Genomic DNA, 18,807 nt, shown 5'->3' on the forward strand with positions numbered 1-18,807 from the left:
TATGAATTCTGAAATCCAAAGTAGTAGTTTGAGGGATCATCCCTTTATGCCTCAACTCTGGTATTTAAACTGCGAGTGTGAAAAACAGTTACAGCAATTGCAGATAACCCTGTTTATAGGGATTTAATGGAAACCTTCAGCATGAAATTCACCAAGCAGCATCTTGCTGTTGGAGCAGTTACATTCTAAACACCATTAAACTTGATGGAAATCACAGCACACAACCTCACATAAACCTTTCGGCAAATTTAAATGCAGAGGCAAATTCCTCTCCAGGATGGATGGGGCATTATGGCACAGTTTTCTTCACCTTTTGTCCTTCCCCATACCACCCAGTTAGGTAATTATTGTGGGTAAACCAGGACTCCTGAACAACTAACCAATATGATCAAGCAGAAGCCCTTTATTGTTTACATTACACACACTTTTATAGATTCTACAAACTACTAAGATGACACTTCTTGACTGGTGCCTTCGTCTTGTTCCCTCCTTCTCTGCCTCCATTTCTCAATGTCCATGATTGGTTACCATGCAGGTGGTCTACAGTCCTCTGTTATCTAGTCATTGTGATCCTGGTATGCAGTCTCTCAGCTTCTTTGTTCTTATTTTAGCACAGTTTATATCTTAGCAACCTTGATGAATTCCACGGTGCCCTGAGAAAATTCTGATAAGAACAGTTAGAGATGGTATGGCTGGTGCACACTGAGGCCTAAGTTGTTCAGATACATTGCTACAATTCTGTTGCAGACATCTTTTATGAAAAATATTTTCCTTAGGATTTTTCCTCCTGAGAAGCTGAGAGGCCTCAGGAACAAAATGTAAACATTGATTATCTGCTGCTGTTGAATGCAACAGGTGCATCTTTGATTGGCCCATGTTGGATGTTTGTAATTAATGGCCAATCACAGCCCAGCTGGCTTGGACAGAGAGCTGAGCCACAAACCTTTGTTATCATTCCTTGCTATTCTATTCTTAGCTAGCCTTCTGATGAAACCTTTTCTTCTATTCTTTTAGTATAGTTTTAATGTAATATATATCATAAAATAATAAATCAAGCCTTCTGAAACATGGAGTCAGATCCTCGTCTCTTCCCCAATCTGAAAACCCCTGTGAACACTGTCACACAATTCCCCCTTCTTCTTCTTGCACCAGCCAGACCCTCTTTACTGTCTTTTCTACTAAGCGGGTCACCAACTTAATTATGCATGGAATAACACAAAGCAATAAAATAATAACTACTAAAACTAACAAAATTCCTTTTACCATATCTTTCAACCATCCAGTTATTCCCCATCCCTTGAACCATTCATCCAAACCCCAGTCATTCACAGTCAATTTGTTCATGTTATCTTGTAGTTGTTTGAGTTTTTTGTGAATGGACGCAGAATTGTCAGAAAGGTTCATACAACACATCCCTTCAAACTCCTCACACCCGTGCCCATGTGCCAACAACAAAAAATCTATAGCAGCTCTATTTTGAAGTGTGCCGTGTCTAATACTACCTACATCAGTGAGCATTTGATTTAGAATAGCTGAAGTTGTGTTCAGTTGCTTAGCTGTCCAGCATTCCAGCATCCCAACTTATTCAATGTAGTCAAAGCCTGAGCAGCCGCAACACCTGGAGCAAGGACTGATGCTATGATTCTTGCTGGAGCACCCCAAAGCTCTTCATGATCATTACAATTAGATCCTAAGCTTGTGATTGCTCTTTTAGTTCTTTTGCTATGTCCTGTTCTCCAGATAGTCTGATTCAGCATCTCTCGCATGCTAGGTGCAAACATGGTTAGTTTTCCTAAGTAACAAGGTCCACCAAATGGATTACTCGGAATTGCAGGCCAGGCTCTACCCCCACAAATTAAAAAGATACCTGGTGGAAGCTTTCTTACAGTCGCATTTGCACCAGCACTGCCATGGTAAGTCCAATTGTGGCAGTATTTGGCCATGTTCTTATACCATGGAGAATTGGGATTAAGAACAACACTATTATTCTTGGGATGTGGGACTAGAAAATCACTCATATTAGTTGTTTTGGGGTCCAGAAAGTAGTTAAAAAACAAGCAATAATTCCCAGGAACTGATCCTAACAGGTCTAGTTCTTGGGATTCTAGTCCAGTTTCATTCAGTGATTGTGTTATCACACCTGCTTGGAAGCCTTTGCCATTTGGCTTAATTCCCAGCCTTTAGCATATGTCCAGTTTTGTACCACCTTTGGTGATGTTAGACCAATGATTCTCTGCGCTTGATCTATTTGTTCCCACATGTGGCTTTCCTCTAGCTCCTACCCACTTTGCAAAACCAGTAAAATTACTCACTGGGATACCAATTAGACATGTGCGAAAAGGATCTCTGGGCATGGCTAAAGATAAACAAAAGGAATCCACTCCAGTAGCATTGGCCCAAGTAAGCCACATATTCTGCCAATGCCATCCTGTCAAGCTAATTTCCTCTGCACTACAGATGTTACCACTTATTACAGCTAACAGAAAAAAGACTTCCGAAAACCCGCATCTCTAATTTAAAGCTGTTCTTTATCTCGCTCATCAGTAAAGAACCCTTCCCCTATGAGATCAGGGGCAAAATCTGAATTAACTGCACCTCCTGCTCTTGGAGCCTTTCTCCTATTCCTTCTTTCCTGGTTCCTTTCTTTCCAGATTCTCTTTGTTTGTTCCCACTGACCTGCTCACATTAATGTTTGCATGACTGGGATTTAAAATTATTCCTGCATGTCGCAGACATCTTTCATGAAAAATCCTTTCTTAGGATTTTTCCTTGTGAGAAGCTGCAGTTTCAGCAACCAAAAGTAAACAATGGTTATCTGCTGCTGTGGAATGCAACAGGTAGACCCGTGATTGGTCTCCTGTGGGTGTTTGGATTTACTGACCACTCATGGCAGAGCTGGCTCTTGCTCTCTGTCTGAGACACAGATCTTTGTTATTCATTCTTTTCTATTCTTAGCTTAGCTAGCTTCTGAAGAAACCTTTTCCTTTCTATTTCTTTTTAGTATAGTCTTAATGTAACATATATCATAAAATAAATCAAGCCTTCTGATCATGGAGTCAACATTCTCATCTCTTCTTCATCCTGAAAACCCTTGTGACCACGGTCACACCTGCACTCCTGCCAGCACCAAAGGCAGGGATTCAGGACAGGCACCCCAGGGATGCCCTGCCTGCATGGTGTATTAGTTTTATGTGGTTTATGTCTGGTATTGCATTTAGTTGGGTGCAATTGTTTTAGAATTAGATTAGCTTTCAGCAGCCATGATTTAAGCCTTGGGTTTTCCTTCCAATGTGATAACTGACTTAGTGAGTGACCTTGGAGCAACTTATGCACCTGCACTTATTATATGAAAAAGGAGTTACTCCTCTGTGGGAGTGCATGTGGGATGGGGACCCTAGGGGGCTTCTGCCCTGCGAAACCTGGCACTAGGAAGTCTATCTGGACTTCCCAGCTCTGCCACAGAGTGCAGTAGGGCTGGTAGAGCTGCACAGCTTCTTGGTGACTCAGTTTCCCCATCCTCTGCTGCAGAGGATCAGGAATGGGACATCACGCCATGATCAATATGATCAAGTGAAGCTGATTTATTGAAAAAAGCAAGCTATATTTATATTGTGTTCTACTGTTCATGCCTCGAGCTAATACATGATTGGTTAAATCCTTTTGAGCATGTGTTTTAAGCTTTCAGTTAATTTTAGTTAGTCCTTCTTCTTCATGTGTCTCACTGCGGTTTTCTTGTCTGCCTTTACATCCTGAACTGTCTGCTTCTGAGCATGTTCTTCTCCTTCCATGTCCTTCAAGGGCATGGTGACCTTACTCAGTTTCTATGAAGGCTGGATTGTGCATATGTTGCATATGTCCATTGTCTTGCAAAAAACTCTCAACACTCTGCAGGTCCACAATTGGAATGTGGGATCTGCAGAGCTCCCAGGGTGCAAGGGATTATTACCACTAGTAGTATGAGAATATCAGAGTGCTATGTGCTGATCATTTCTGCTTTGCATTTGGTGAGAATTGAAGTGTACCAACCTTCTATGAAATATTTTCCCATCCTTTGGCGACCAGTGCTGTAAAAGTGGAAAGTATTATTATTATTGCTTTTTGTGCCGTGTCCTCTTTCGATGCCCATAACCATATATATATATATATATATAAATAAACTTTTTAATTTTTATTATTGATTTGGTTTAATATTTCAATACTTACAGTGGGCTCCGGCACACCCCGGCCCCGGAGGCTCCCTCTGCTCTGCCCCACTGGGTCTAGGGGAGAGACCAGCCGCTCCGTACCCTCGCCGTGCTCCCGGAGGGGGGCCCCTCATCCTGGGGCACGGATGGAGATTGGGATGGGGGAACGAGGACGAGGGGGACCCACAACCTTTCAGCGACCCCAGTCGTCGATTGTGCAAGGCGGTTGGAGGTAAATATAATATATAGATTTATTTTTTTTTCCCTGGAGCGACACGTCGTCTAGACGCCCACGTGACGGGGCCGGGCCGGGGCCGAGCCTGGGCGGAGCCGCTGCGCACTGCGAGTCGCCGTCGGAGCCAGGGGGGGAGCAGAGCGGGGGACTGAGCGGAGGAGAGGGGGCGCAGGCATCGCGCCGCCGTCGGCTCCGCTCCCGCCGTGCCCCGCTCTGTTGTTGGGGTTCCTCTCTCCGGCAGCAAGGACAATACGGAGGCGCTCGTGCGGGGATGGAGGCTCGTTGCAGAGAGTGGAGGGAAGGAAAAATAAAAAAACAAAAAACAAGCCAAGAAAGGAGGAGGAGGAGAAAGAGGAAGAGGAGGAGGAAGAAGTGGGAGGGGGGGAAGGAAGGCACGCAGGAAGGAGGAGACAGGAGGAAAAAACCCTAAACACCGAAACAGAGGCGCTGGCAGCAAGGAGAGGGTCGCCAGGTGGTGGGCAGCCCCGCACTCGTAAGCACCGCCGGGAGCTGCGGGCGGCTGGCTTGGCTCGGCGCGGCTCCCCCCGCCGCAGCACGCTGCTGGGGAAGGCAAGGAGGAGGGGACACAGCCCCACTTTCCTTTTTCCCCCCCCCTCTCTTTTCGTAGCAGTCGGATCAAGATTCCATGTGTGTGTCCATGTGGATTAAAATCTTTGGAAAAAAGAAGGAAAAGAGTCCACCTCGAACACTCCCTCAAGACGATCCGGGCTTTAAAACGAAATACAACACTGGATGCGCTTGTTCGTCTCTTTAGTGACAGATGCTTAAACCGACGTCCAAAACTTAGGGTTGGTGTTTCAGGTTTTTTTAATATTTCTAATTTTTTTTTCACTACACACCCTTTTGAATCGCTTTTTATTTTTTATCCTTTGATTCTGCCCTGCCGTATCCCTGCCTCCTTATCCCCCCCCGCACTCCCTCCCCGGTGAACGGGTTGATGGGCACTGCGGCTCCTGAGCAGCCAAGGTTCTCACAGGGCGGCGCGGCGCCGACAGCCTCCGCCCCCCTCTTCCCGTGTCGGGCGTCGCAGGTTCTAGACGGGCTTTTTCTTTTAAGTGCAAAGCCGAGACGAGCAGCGGCTCCCCATTCCCCCCGGTTTTTCCCTAATTTGATTTTTTTTCTACCCTTGCGCCCTCGCAGCGGGCGGAGGCGCGACCAGTGCAGCCCCCCGCAGGAGGCGGTGGGACCCGCGGCCCCAGCGCAGAGACTGGCGCATGTCACAGCCCGCCTTGGCCCTGCCGCCGCCCGCCGCTGGCCGCCGCCGAGTCTCGGCTCCCGGCCCCTTCATGCACGGCGGACGACATGCCCGTTTTGTAGCCGGAGCCCCCTCCTCTCGTCCCGTATGTTCAGGACCAAACGTTCTGTGCTCGTCCGGCGGCTCTGGCGGAGCCGTGCACCCGGCGGAAAGGAGGAGGCGGCGGCGGGCGAGTCTGGCGCGCCCGTGGCCGAGGCCGAGGCCCTGGCGCCTGCCTGCGGCGGGGGGTGCGGGTGCTGCCCGGGCAAGGCGGGCCGCGGCGGGCGGTCGTCGGCGGGCGTGGAGGCGGAACTGAAGGCGCTGATCCACGCCGTGCTGAAGCGGCTGAAGGAGCGGCAGCTGGAGGAGCTGCTGCACGCCGTGGAGTCCCGCGGTGGGGCGCGGACCCCCTGCCTGCTGCTGCCCGCCAAGGCTGACTCCCGGCTGGGCCAGCATTGGTACCCTCTGCCGATGCTGCTCTGCAAGGTGTTCCGCTGGCCCGACCTCCGCCACTGCTCCGAAGTGAAGCGATTATGTTGCTGTGAATCCTACAGCCAGGCTCACCCCGAGCTTGTTTGCTGCAACCCGCACCACCTCAGCCGGCTGTGCGAGCTAGGTACGGCGGCGGAGGGAGCAGGGGTACGGGAAGATGGAGGGGATGGAGGGATGAAACCCATTCGCCTTCCAGCCCACCAATTTTTTTCCCCTCTGGAAAAAAAAAAAAAACCAAAAAACCCAAACCAACAAACCAACACACGAAACCTCATTTCCATTGCCTTGGTTTATTTTTTTTCTTTTTTTCTGTTTAGAGGGGAGGCGGGTGAGTTCCCGCCCCGGGGGCCCCGGCGCGGCGGGCGGAGCAGTCTCTCCGTCTCCGCGCGGTGCTGGGGTTAAGGGCCGAGCGGCCCAAGCGCTGCTATGGCTCCGCCGAGCCAAGGAGGTCCTGCTTAGACAGCCCGAGTAGATAGCACGGAGGTTGGCGCCAGACGGCCCCTTTTGTTTATCTGACAGCTAAATATCAAGGCAATCACTGCCTCTGCCCTGCCTCCAACCCCCAGAGCTAAGACAGTTTTGCTAAAAGAATGCCACTCTTATCATAAATTCCCATCTTTTTTTTTTTTCTTTCTCATGGTTCTGCCTTTATTTTCTCTGTACTTTTCTAATTCCAGAGTGTCTCCCTCCACCCTACTCCAGATATTCAATGGATTTTCTCAAGCCAAGTGGTAAGTGGACTTTTTGCAATGCAGACTACAGATAAAAGGGAAAACAACCCCTTTCTTAGCTAAGTGAAACATCTCCAGCCTTTGTCATGCATTTTGCTTTTGGGCTGCTTGCCTCTGTGCTTCCTGCTACTTCTTGAAGAATTAACATATAATTAACATATAATTTATCTAAGACACCCTCTGCATAGAGTAGGATTTTAAAACTTTGGCAAGAAACTCTAGGAGGGATTGCACTGCAGCACAGGCCTGCATTGCTCGAATCAGCCAGGAAAATCACGGGGCCCAGTTGGAAATGGCAGTGCTCCTGCACCCCTAGGTGAATTTTGTAGGGATTTATGCTAGGAACCAGCACCTCACCTCCCTGATTCCTGGGAATCCAAATGAACCTTGATAAATGGACTTGTTAGAAATCGTTGTCTTTTTAAAGGAAATTAATCCCACCTTGTCAGGTTGAAAAAATTAGGAAAAGAGGTTGAAATGGTTTTTTTCTTGTTCTTTTTTTATTTTTTAGCACAGCTTTGCATGCCTGTTGCTTGTAATTGAATGTCAGGATGCCAGGGAGAAGCCCGTTTGAGGCTGGCACCAGTTCTTTTGTGATTGTCTGCATAAACGCTTGGTTGGCAGTGAGCTTGCCGGGTGTGAGATAAATCAGTCTGGAAGAAGGAGGAGATGTGGGGAGAATCAGAAAGGGGAGCAGGTCAGGAAGGAGCAGCTCCTGGCTCCTCAAGAATTAGTGGATCTGGAGTGTTGGCTGGAGCACAGTGGTCTCTGTGATCATGTCCCATGGCCATGGCAGTCAGGAAGGGCATGGTAGTACATGGAGGCAAAGAAGACCAATACTAAGTTATTGTTTTGGGCTTTTTTTTTTTTTTTGTTTTGTTTTTGTGTTTTGTTTTTTTTTTTTTTTTTTTTTTTTTTTTTGCCAAAAGAACAGTTTCTGTTAAATTGTTGTTCATCAGTTTTTTGGGACAAAAAGAAACCCCAACCTTGAGGTTGCTTTGGTACTGTGTGGGGTCCCACCTTGCCTACTGTTCCTTTAGAGGCTGGACTGTTGTTTTTCCCCCCTCTGCACACTTTTTAAGAAACACTTATAAGTCTTTTTATGACTTGTGGAAATAGGCAAAGATGTTTAACTCAAAATTGGGTCACTGTCGCAGCGCCTCTCCAAGTGTGTGCTCAGAGCCACCCCGGCTTGCTCTGGCACAGCAAGCAGCGAGGGACATTCTCCCGTTCCTCGGGAGGTCAGAAGAGTGGCTAAGGCTTTCACCTTTTGGACGAGACAGCATCACGACGTAGGCAGAAGAAGGAGAGTGGACTCCAGTTGGGGGCAAAGTCCAGGTTTATTCCAGAGCTCAAACGAGGTCCCAAACCCAGGGAAACCAGCCAGCTGAAGACACCTGATTTGGGGGTCTGCAGGGTGTTAAAAAGAGGGGAGTAAACCAGGGAGGGGTTTGCCCACCTGCCAATGGGGATACAGGAGGGCGTGGAGACCAGGGAAACAGGCAGGTAGGGGGACCAATAAGAGCCACCCGAGGGAGGGGCCCCGGTGCCTGAACCTATCACTTGACGCCCTTGGTAGAAGTTTCTAGAGGGAGGGGATGGGCCGTCGAGTGAAGGACAGGACACCGGGGAGGGGTTAAGGGAAGGATTCAGCCACTATTGGGGAACAGGGGGAGGAGGTAGGGAGATTGACATTAACAAGAAGAGAGGAGGCAGCAGGGGCAGAACCATTATAACAGGGGGGAAACTGGGATAAACCAAAGTACAGCTTAATGCAACTAAAACATATAAGAACACAAAACAACAGGTCACGAAGCATGAACTATTTTGCCTCAGCTTGAAAAAGCCAGGAGACGAAGAGTCATGAATGAAAGAAGGATATCTGGAGTAGGTTCAACATCCTGAGCATGTGCTGGTATGCAGAATGGTTGCTCTGTAATAGACTTTGAGGATCTGCCAGGTTGCAAAATTTTGTGGGTTTGTGTGAGATTGGCATTATTTTGCCTGCATCCCTGCAGTGCTTCCCCAAAAGTTTCTATTTCTGCCTTTATTGCTTTGGTTTCCACTCACCAGTGATCCTGGCATGGGGTGTAAAGAGCTTCGGAGCTGCAGGAGAGAAGGTTTAAAGCTTGATTTTAGTTTCCTGAAAAGATGTTAGGATAAATCTGTTAGCAGGGTTTAAACATCCAATCTGCCTCTGCCAGGACCTCATTTTCAGTTAGCCCAGTGATATATTTATTAATCAGCAAGTGATGACATAAAGTAGCAAAACATGTGTAAACAGAAAAGCTGCAGAACATGAATGTGCTATTTTGAAAGGAAAAGTTATTCCTATTGGCCAATAGGAAGTGATTAATGCTGCCTATCAGAAACACAGGAACAACTGGGTTACTCACCAAAAAAAAACCTCCTTTTTTTTCCTTTTTGAAAGAAAAATCTGTTTTACAGCTGAACTCTTTACTGGGCTGCAACAGGCTGAAGTGGAGCCTGGAAGTCTGTTGTTGCAGGTGGGTTTTCCAAGCTCAGGGTTTCTTGGCATTTCTTCTGGGGAGGGACCAAGAGTTTCCTGTCTCAGCCATCTTCTCCCCTCGGACCTTGGGGGGAGGATGGTCCCTCCATTTAGATTTGGGCAGCTGCATCTGCTGATAGAGCTGGGAATATGCATTCAGCAAGAAACTTTTGCTTTTCCATCAAGTGTGATAGTGGCAACAAAAATATTTAAGTTATTTAAGTATTTAGTGCCATGTCTTGTGTTTGATATGGAGAGACAGACAGGAATACCAGGACCAATATGGGCTCTCAAAGTGGTCATCAGTGCTCATGATCATAGAATCACAGAATGGTTTGGGTTGGAAGGAACCTTTAAAGCTCATCCAGTCCAACCCCCCTGCCACGATCTGGGACATCTTCAACCTGATCAGGTTGCTCAGACCCCCGTCCAACCTAACCTTTAATGTTTCCAGGCATGGGGCATCTACCACCTCTCTGGGCAACCTGTGCCAGTGTTTCACCACCCTCATTGTAAAAAATTTCTCTATTCTATCTAGTCTGAATCTCCCCTCTTTTAGATTAGAACCATTATGATGGGGATTCAACTGTTTTTTTGGAGGTGATGGAGGCTGATACAGGCTGTGTCACTGTCTGAAGGAAAGCAGGGGTGGACAGGAAGCTGGGGGTCTGCTTCAGGCAGTGAAATGCCACATCAGTTTGTGCATTGGCAGACTAGATCTGGCAGAGTGGAAAGATCTGCCCTTGATGGCCAGGTTACCTGTGGGAAGGTTGGACGTCCAGGCTGGCTTGCTCATTCATAGAATCCTAGAATGGTTTGGGTTGGAAGGGACCTTAAAGATCATCTAGTTTCAAGTCTCCTGCCATGGGCAGAGACACCTTTCACTAGACTAGGTTGCTCAAAGCCCCATCCAACCTGGCCTTGAACACTTCCAGGGATGGGGAGGACATTCATCAAGGAGAGGACTTCCCCTCTTTACATGGGACATTTGCAGGCATGGGTGACAGTGGTTTGCATGGAGCTAGTCTCACCCTGCAAGCCTGGAGGCATGTGGGCGTTCAGCATCCCTGATGTCCCTGCAGGAGCTGCTGCTTGCAGCTGTGTTGGAAGCGAGGTGGACAGTTGTGACTCCAAATAATTCAAGCAGGCATTTTGACCCATCATTAAGTGGGACAAGTGGCTGCAAGTTGCTGTGTCCATCATGCTCCTGGGTGGCTAGTCATGGTGGTGCTGGAGTATGAGAGTTCAGGAAACCCACTGAGACCTCATTGAAGAGCTGAATGCCTTCCTGTGGCCTTGAATTTTAGGGGAGCTGAAGGTTAGGCAGCTTCCAGGAGCTATTGGACATGTTGCAAAGTTATGCTGGTGGCCACCAGGATTAATTGTATGTCTCTGCAATGGTTTTATATTGTGAGAAATATTGCATCTTCTAAAGCAACTTCAGAAGATAATTCATTGATGAGAAGAACTGGCTGTGGATGATGAGATACAAGAAGGGAGCTGATAAGTCATGAAAGCACTTCACCCCGTTGCTAGGGTTATGCATTTTAATTTGGGATAGGATTCTCTCCTGCCATCCTGTTTGATGTGCTAACAGGGGACCTGGTTGCATATGATCCCTAGAACAAGACAACATAGAAAGGACAAATTATGTCCTCTATCCCACAGGGACTCTTCAGGGAGCTGTAGCTGGGGGCAGGAGCCCAGTGCAGAGCAGGGTGGTCCAGCCTGCATTCAGAAAGCATCTGTTGCCCAAGCAGTTGTAACCATCCCAGGAGAGGGGCAGGGGGAATCTTCTGCCTGGAATATAAAGGGTTAAACCCCCAAAAAACAAAGGGGAAAAAAAACCAACACAACTAACCACCCATATTTCTCATGACAAGCCATCATATACAGTATTTTGCCAGTAAGTCCATTTCCTGTCTCCCCTATTGTTTTTGGTTTGATTAAGTATATCCTGTTAAACTTTATATTCCTGTTAGGGCTTTACTCTGATAAAATGAGGTTATACAGACAGGAATTTCTTGTCCACTTGGATTTCAGGGATGAAATCTTGAAAAATTACTTTATCACTAGGGAGAAAATTATCTTGACTCCTGGTGGTGGCCCTTGCTTTGAGATACAGCTGTGAGCAAAGTGGTGTCATTAGGGAGCCCAAATTTGACAAAACCTGAAGTCTCTGGGAACTTGCTGAGGAGCAGAAGGTTTTGTGAACTTCACAGGCCTTCTCAGGTTTGTCCTTGAGCTTGTTCCACACATAGTAGTGACCAAAAAGTTGAAGTTTGCCTGCAGGACAAGGAGATTGGTGTTGGCTTCTGGCTGTTTTCATCTGGAGGAACAGGCTTGGGATGCAAAGTTCCAAATCTTGACCTCAACTACATTCATGCATCAGGAGAAACTTTTAATAGGGCTGGCAATCTTACTCTGCCCTTTGGTGGTGCATGGAGGAGTAGATCCAGTTGCCCACCTGCCTTAGGAGGTGACAGCAGGGTATAAGATTGACCAGCAACTGGTGGTGACAAAAATTGAGTGGAGAAATGCAAATGTAGACTGTTTGCTGCAAAAGTGCAGCAATGATACATTTCCTTTTTAGTTCCCATTTTGGTGAGTTACAGGAGTTGACTAAATTGGAAGTGTAAAACATTTATATATTTAAGTATCTAATGCATTTAAACATTTTTGGGAGCTTGCTTACATCAGAATGGCGACAACCTTGATCTTGTTACCCAGTGACTTGGGTGGAGAGGTCGCAGCCAGTCTGTAATTTTTGCCAGTCTATAATCAGCGTTGGATGGTGAGGAAGCACAGTGTACAGACTTGACTGAGGCAACAAGTTAGGGTGGATGCTTCTTGATGAACTACAGTCTCTGTGCTGGACAGTTAGTAATTGTTTTTTGCTAAGCCCTTTGGAATGTGTGTTCTGTTCATGGCATTGCTGGGAACCTGTGAAGAACTGCTTATATACTGGATTATTTTTCTTTACCTCTGCTCCATCAGATTGTCCAGATTCTGTGCCTTCATCCACTGAAACAGGGAGAACTAATTGTCCAGCCCCTGGGAGGCTTTCAGGTAAGACATCTCTTTTTTTTCTTGATCTTGGATGTGGCTTGAGTTGACCAAGGGTCCCAACAGAAGGCGAAGTGATGCTGAGGAGTTTTGGGGATGTGTGTTGTTGAGAAAGGCATGCTTGAAGGGGAAATTAGGTTTTATTTCAGTAGCAGTCGCATACCTCATGCAGAGGATGTGCTGAAATCCCAGGTGAGGTTCTCCATCCCTGAAAGCCCATATTTCCTTTTAATTCCAGACTTACGCCCCATTAATTTTTGGACCGAGGCAGGAAGAGGCCTGTTGGGGAAGGCTAAGTGATGTTGGCTGATGATTTGTTCAGATACATGGATTATGGGAGCAGGTGCAGTTGTGCCTTGCAGAAGGATTTGGTGTCAAGGTCTCTTTGACTTGGTGGTGGTGGCACCTCTCATCTCTGGGATGAGAGCTGTGCTTGGGCTTTGCTCCTGGTAGGGTAACCAGTGTCCTGCATCTGTGTGAGACTCATGGTGCCTGGCAAGGAAAGGTGACCCCATTTTTTGCAGAGGACATTGCAGAAGGAGTTGGGCTCAATGATCCTTATGGATTTATTCCAACTTGAGATACTCTATGATTTTAATAATTTTCCTGTTTGCCATTTCCTTTAGCCTCCAGGTGCTGTTATGGGATGAAGGTTTGGAGGGTGGTTTCCCCACCCTTCTTGGGCTTTGGGTTGGAGCAGACCTTTAACGGTCATCTAGTCCAACTCCCACCCCTTTTCCAAGGTGTGATGTCTTCAGCACCTCATCTTCCATCCTGGATGGGCCAAGTTGGTGGATGGGCTCTGTCTCTACCAGGATTAGAGTGTCTGAAACCATGTACCTGCATGTACTGACTGATGTTTGAAGGTCCTTCTTTTTGTGCTGATGTCTCCTTGATTTATTTATTATTTTTATTCATTGCCCTGAAACAAATTTCAGAAATAGGTCATTGGCGACTGCATGCACGCATCTGCCCCTGCCTCTCTTCAGGAATTGCATTTGGTTTGGATGTCTTTAAGTGAGTCTTGTTTGTTTTTATTTGGGTCTAATATATGCCTTGTCTGTTATTTGAAAGAAGAGCATATTGTTTGCTCAAAGGCCCTAATGAGAATTAATCAAAAGAAGGGGGAGAGGGAACAGAGAAACTTGACACTATTTTTTTTAATACAGAAGACTTTTGGGTTTTGAGGTTTTTTTGTTACTGTTATTGGAGCCTATAGCTTTAGGGAATTAAAAAAAAAGAGACTGTAAAAAGAAAAAGGACAAGAAGCAAAACAATACAATAAGGATGTTGTTAGATTTTTTTTCCTTTTTCCTTCTGAAATATACTCATTGCAAAGGAGAGAGTTCAGTTCCACAGGATACCACATGAAATAAGCAAAAGAAGTACACACTTTTAAAAGGGTGTTTTCTATAAAGGTTAACCTATTGATAACATCTTTTCTGGCTGCTCTGCTCCCAAAGGGAAGGTGGGAAGTGAGGGCTTGGGCTGCCAGAAATAACATGGCTTGTTCTAGGTGCCTCCCAAAGGCCTCTGGAAAGGGAACCTCCAGCTCCTCAATAGAGCCTTCTCCCCAAAAGAAATCACATTTGGCCCTGAAAATGCTTTTTAAACTTATTTTATTTTTATAATTTCATTGTATTGCATTTTTTTTTGGTCTTATGAAATGTTCATTTTCCACCAGGTCTGGAAACAGAACTCTTTGTGATCATTACCTGTTCTTTTTTCCTTTCCAAATGTAATTGTAGCCATTTAATTTAATGAGGAGCTGATAGGAGAGTTAACTCATGAAGGAATACAGTTAGCTACCGAAGCCCTGAAACAAAGCTGAATGCTTCCACATGAAAGAGCATTTTCTTTTTAATTTACTTTGATTTACTGACATCTCCCTTCTGCATGCAGAAGTGCTGAGCTGAAAATTTCCAACCGGAGAGACCCAGTCAAGAAAGGAAAATAAATGCACTTTGCAGCAATACTCCAAAACTGACTTTCTCCTGCTTTTTTTCTACCCCTTCCTGCATATTTTAGTTAGCAGAAAAATGTATTTGAAGAGGGCTTTAATGGGTTATTGGCAGGGTACGTGGCGAGTGCTTTGGCTTGGTCTTATCTAGTTTGGGCAGATGGGGATCCATAATGCCGCTTGGAGAATCCAGCATCCCTCATCCTCTCCAGACCAGGGCTGTACACTCTTCTTGATGCTCCTTGATGAAAGGATGGCTTTATAAAAGCAAAAAAAAAGCAGCCAATTTTGGTAGATTTGGAAACTGGAGTAGGTGGCTGAGGAAGAAGACATTATGGGCGATTGGTGGTAGTGGGTTCCTATAGCACTGTAGGCTTTGACCACCAGTGATGGGCAGTGGATGCTGGTATAGTAGCAATGTTCAAGGCCAGTAGACCTCTAATGTCTTGAAGCTGGAAGGGCACGATTTAGTGAGGCAGATTGCTCTCAGCAATGAGAATTTGGGAACGCAGCCAGACTGGGGTTCACAGCCATTCTGTCAGGGAAACCACATGGTGGGGGGGTTTGAAAGAATGATAACAAGAGGAGCATTAAAAAGGGGATCAAAATGACTGCCTTTGCATCTCTCCACAAAGTTCCTTTGATGATCAGGAGTCTGAGATCCAGCCACTACTGGGGTCTCAATCTCTGTCTGGAGGCTGAAAGCAGTTTCATTGATGGATACCAGAGGCACTGGAGGATTTGGGAGGGGGAGCAGTGAGGCCAGGGGTATGTATGGGGAGTGTTTCTCCTTTGCAATAACTGATCTGAGCTGCTCTTTTCCTCCCCCTCCTATTTTCTGTTCTTCTTCCTGGCCCAGGAATGCAATATTGGATAGTCCTTCATGCTGTGCTGGTGTCCTCTTCTCATCCTACCTCTGCTGTCTCTTCCCCAGCCATCCCATTCTCCAGCTGATGTACCCCTTGCTCTCCTCGAGGCACTGGCTCCACTTATCCTTACATTTATTTATTTTCATTGGTGGTCACTCTGTGGGTAGGTAAGGACTCCTCGCTCATGGTGTCTCCCACTGACATGGTTGTGCTCAGCCCAGATCCTTTCTATCCTCAATGTGGTTAAAAAAAAAGCAAAAATATCCCATTGTCGATAAAAATAAATTCTGTAAATGGGAGACAGAGGGGAGTTTTTCCTGTATTTTAAGCTGACTCATTCTTGGCAGATATCTTTGGTTATGACTCTTCTTTCAAACAAGTAAAGTCATGCTTGGAGACCCTGGACGTGGCTGGCCTGTGGTCTGGAGACATTGGATTAGTCGGAGCCGAATTCCCATATGACCCATGGAGAAAGTTCTGTTGCAAGGGTAGAAGTGAGCTGATGGTGCTTGATTGTGTCAATGCTGGCTCTCCATGCTATGATCTTCACTCAGCTCTGGACACCTTCCTCTTGACCCATGCATGGCGTGAGACTGATGGAAGGTTATGGTGCTCATGGTGGGTGAGAAGATGTCTCTCTTGCAGGATAAATGAAAGGTGCTGGATCTGCTGGCAAAGTGAAGTTCTCCAAGAAGCCCAGAACTGGCCATCACAGAGGGAAAGCAAGATGAGCTGGCTTATGTCCTCACCACCTCCACTTTAGGGGTTATTCATAAAATACCAAACCTGGAAGTTTACCTAGATTTCAGCTCAATCCTGTTGACTTTTCCTGACTCTGGAACTGCCCCAGGGTCTCCTGGAGCCAGTGGATGTTGAGTGACAATTCTTGGTGGATGCTGGACCAAGCAAGGCTTTGCAAGGCTTGAGGATGGGAGACCCATGGGGCTCTTCTGCAGCAAGCCCAGCCTCAGTTTCTCCCTCCCAACTCCTCTGAAACAAAAAGACAGGAAAAGACCTTTGGAGTCTGAAGAAGCATCAGCATCACTCCCCTCTCTGGTTCTTCTGGTGGTGGGACCTCATCAGGTTTAAGGGACCACTTGGCTGAATGATATTTCATTTCAAAATTGCAGACAGGTCAGAAATGTTTCACTATGGCTCTGATCCCTGCTGGTATCTGCTCACTAGGGAAGAAGCACCTTGCCCAAATCCAGAGCTATTTGTGCTCCAAAGTGGCTCCTCATTACATATCCCCATGTAAACAGGATCCCATGCAGTTTCTCTGGCAGAGTTCTGCCTGTGTTTTCCCATTTCCTCTCTTTCCACCTCCCTTTTGTATGGAGTTTATAACCACCTGTGAAGTGCCTTTTTTTACAAATTGGCATTCTATTATAATCTGAAATTGACATCTTCCTGTGGAACTAGGATTGCATATTTGTCCCAGGGATAAACAATTGCTGGGGATTTTTTTTAAGTCACTTAGTTTATTTTTGAGCATGCATACTTTTTTTCTTTTTTTTTTTTTTTCTTTTTTTTTTTTTTTTTTTTTGTTTTGGGTTTTTTTGTTTGTTTTGTTTTTTTGTTTTGAGCATCACAGGGCATTGCACCCTTTCCTTCCCAGCTTCATTGGAAAGATAACCTCTCCTCCCTGCTTACCTAAAAACCTACCATCCTGTCTTGGAAAGGACAAAGTTATCAGGGGTTAGACTAGGAACCTCTCAACTTGCCTTGCACATCATCTGACTGTGGCTGACAGGGAGGAGGGAGCCAGGAGCTTGGAACCAACCCTGGGACTTTTGGCTTGGTGACCCACTCTGGCTCCTTCAGCTTTGTGAGGTTTTTTTAAGGAGGTTCTCACCCTGCAGTGACCCCTCCAGGAACACCCTGGGATAACCCCTGTGCTGCTGTTGAGATGCTGAGGTTATCCTCCTGCCAGCTCCGGGCTCTTCACCAATTAAAATTCCCCCAAAGCAAATAGGACCCATTTAATAATTACTTTTTAAATGCTTTAGGGCCTTTTGAACCTTTCCTAGATACTCCTCTATTATGGGTTTTAAACAGAAATGATGGCAGAGGTGGTACCCCCCATTAAATGCTGGTTATTTCAATCCATCCCTATATAGCTCCATTAAATCCATTTTTCTGGATACTGATAGATTTTCCCAACCAAATGGTCCTTTGAGGGCAGCTGACAATAAAATGCAGAAGACCCTACCACCAGCAAGTCCTTCATGATGGGGACTACTCGTGTTTTATCCTGCAACCTGACACTTTTTGGGGAGGAATGAGGATAAAAAGGTGAATTTTGGAGGTTAGGTGTCAATTCAGACCATGCTCTGCTTGCAAAAGCTGTCCCCATGAACATTGGCAACTAGATCATTGGGGACATTTAAAACTCGATGGGACAAAAACACTTGTAGAGAAGCAGCCCCAGGCTGGCAGGGATGTGGGCTGTATCGTTTCCATCTCCACTGTCTGCCAGTGGATATTACTTACCCTAGAGGAACCAGTACCACTAACCACATGCATTTCCCTGCTGCCCGCATGGGAAATGTCTATTTTGAACTGCAGCAGCCAAGATCATAAACCTCCATGCTGACTTTAAAAAAGATACACCCCATTTTCGAGTGCACATGGAATAAATGGTGTGTAAGGACTCCCTCCCCAGCCCTAATCAGGTGCTTTAGGAGGGTGATGGGCTGGGCAATGGGTAGGTGCCAGGTCCTTCTGCCATCCCCTGCCTGGCTGCCTGCCTACTGTCACAAAGGAGCTTCCTTTCCAGTTTATTTTCAGCACTGAGATATTAACTGCTGAGGCATGGTCTCTGTTCTAACCACCCTCACTTTTTTGCCTAAATTGCTTTGTTTTCACCCCCCATCAGCGTGCCGAACCTGTTGGCTTGGCTTTGATGCTGCTGGGGTACTGGCTGTGAGTCACAGTTGCTGCTGAGGAAGAGGAAAGCACAGAGGAGACAGTGGCCTGATCCTGCATGGGGCTAAGGTCAAGGAAGGGAAGGAGCGCAGCAGCTCCCAGGATTTCTGTTCACTTGCTTTGGATTATTCACTTTGTTCTGTTTGTTTTTTATTCTTTTAACTTCTTTTAATAAAAGCAACATCTTGGATGTTGCCTGCTGCCTCTTTCTCTGCATTTTATTTTATTTTACTTTATTTTATTTATTTATTTTTAAATTTTATTTTCTTTTTTTTTTTCATTTCTTTTCCTCTTTCTCCTCATCCTCCTTCTAATGCAAGAAAAGAGCTTTTCTGGGAAAGCATTGCCGGAATTTTCCATTCTCATCCAGGGAAGAGTGGGGGCTCGCATCCCCTGTACACAGACCTGCTGTGGCAGCCACCCCGGGGGGGTATTTGTTGATGGACTCAAGTTGTTGGGTACAAAATTTTTTTCCAGGGGATTTTGTGCTGTTAGGGGTGTGACATGGTGCTTGCTAATAGACAGTCCTTCTCTCCCCTTTCTTTTTTCTTTTCTCTTTATTTTTCCTGTGTTTTTTC

General features: G+C 46.2%; 1 protein-coding gene across 2 annotated transcripts in view; it reads left to right on the forward strand.

Moving 5' to 3' along the window:
• Positions 1 to 5,782: 5,782 nt before the first annotated feature.
• The window catches only part of LOC139598930 (mothers against decapentaplegic homolog 7-like), a 28,368-nt gene continuing 15,343 nt past the window's right edge, over positions 5,783 to 18,807 (forward strand). The window contains exons 1-4 of one of the 2 annotated variants that reach the window (XM_071445863.1): positions 5,783 to 6,290; positions 6,844 to 6,897; positions 7,592 to 7,594; positions 12,404 to 12,475. In XM_071445863.1, coding sequence (XP_071301964.1) covers positions 5,783 to 6,290; positions 6,844 to 6,897; positions 7,592 to 7,594; positions 12,404 to 12,475 — 637 coding nt within the window. The remainder of the gene's footprint in view (positions 6,291 to 6,843; positions 6,898 to 7,591; positions 7,595 to 12,403; positions 12,476 to 18,807) is intronic. The other variant, XM_071445864.1, reaches the window with a different exon arrangement.

Source organism: Agelaius tricolor, unplaced genomic scaffold (genome assembly GCF_023055355.1).
Source record: "Agelaius tricolor isolate 1412-34295 unplaced genomic scaffold, bAgeTri1.0.p SCAF_21, whole genome shotgun sequence".
In the NCBI taxonomy this organism is placed as follows: Eukaryota; Metazoa; Chordata; class Aves; order Passeriformes; family Icteridae; genus Agelaius; species Agelaius tricolor.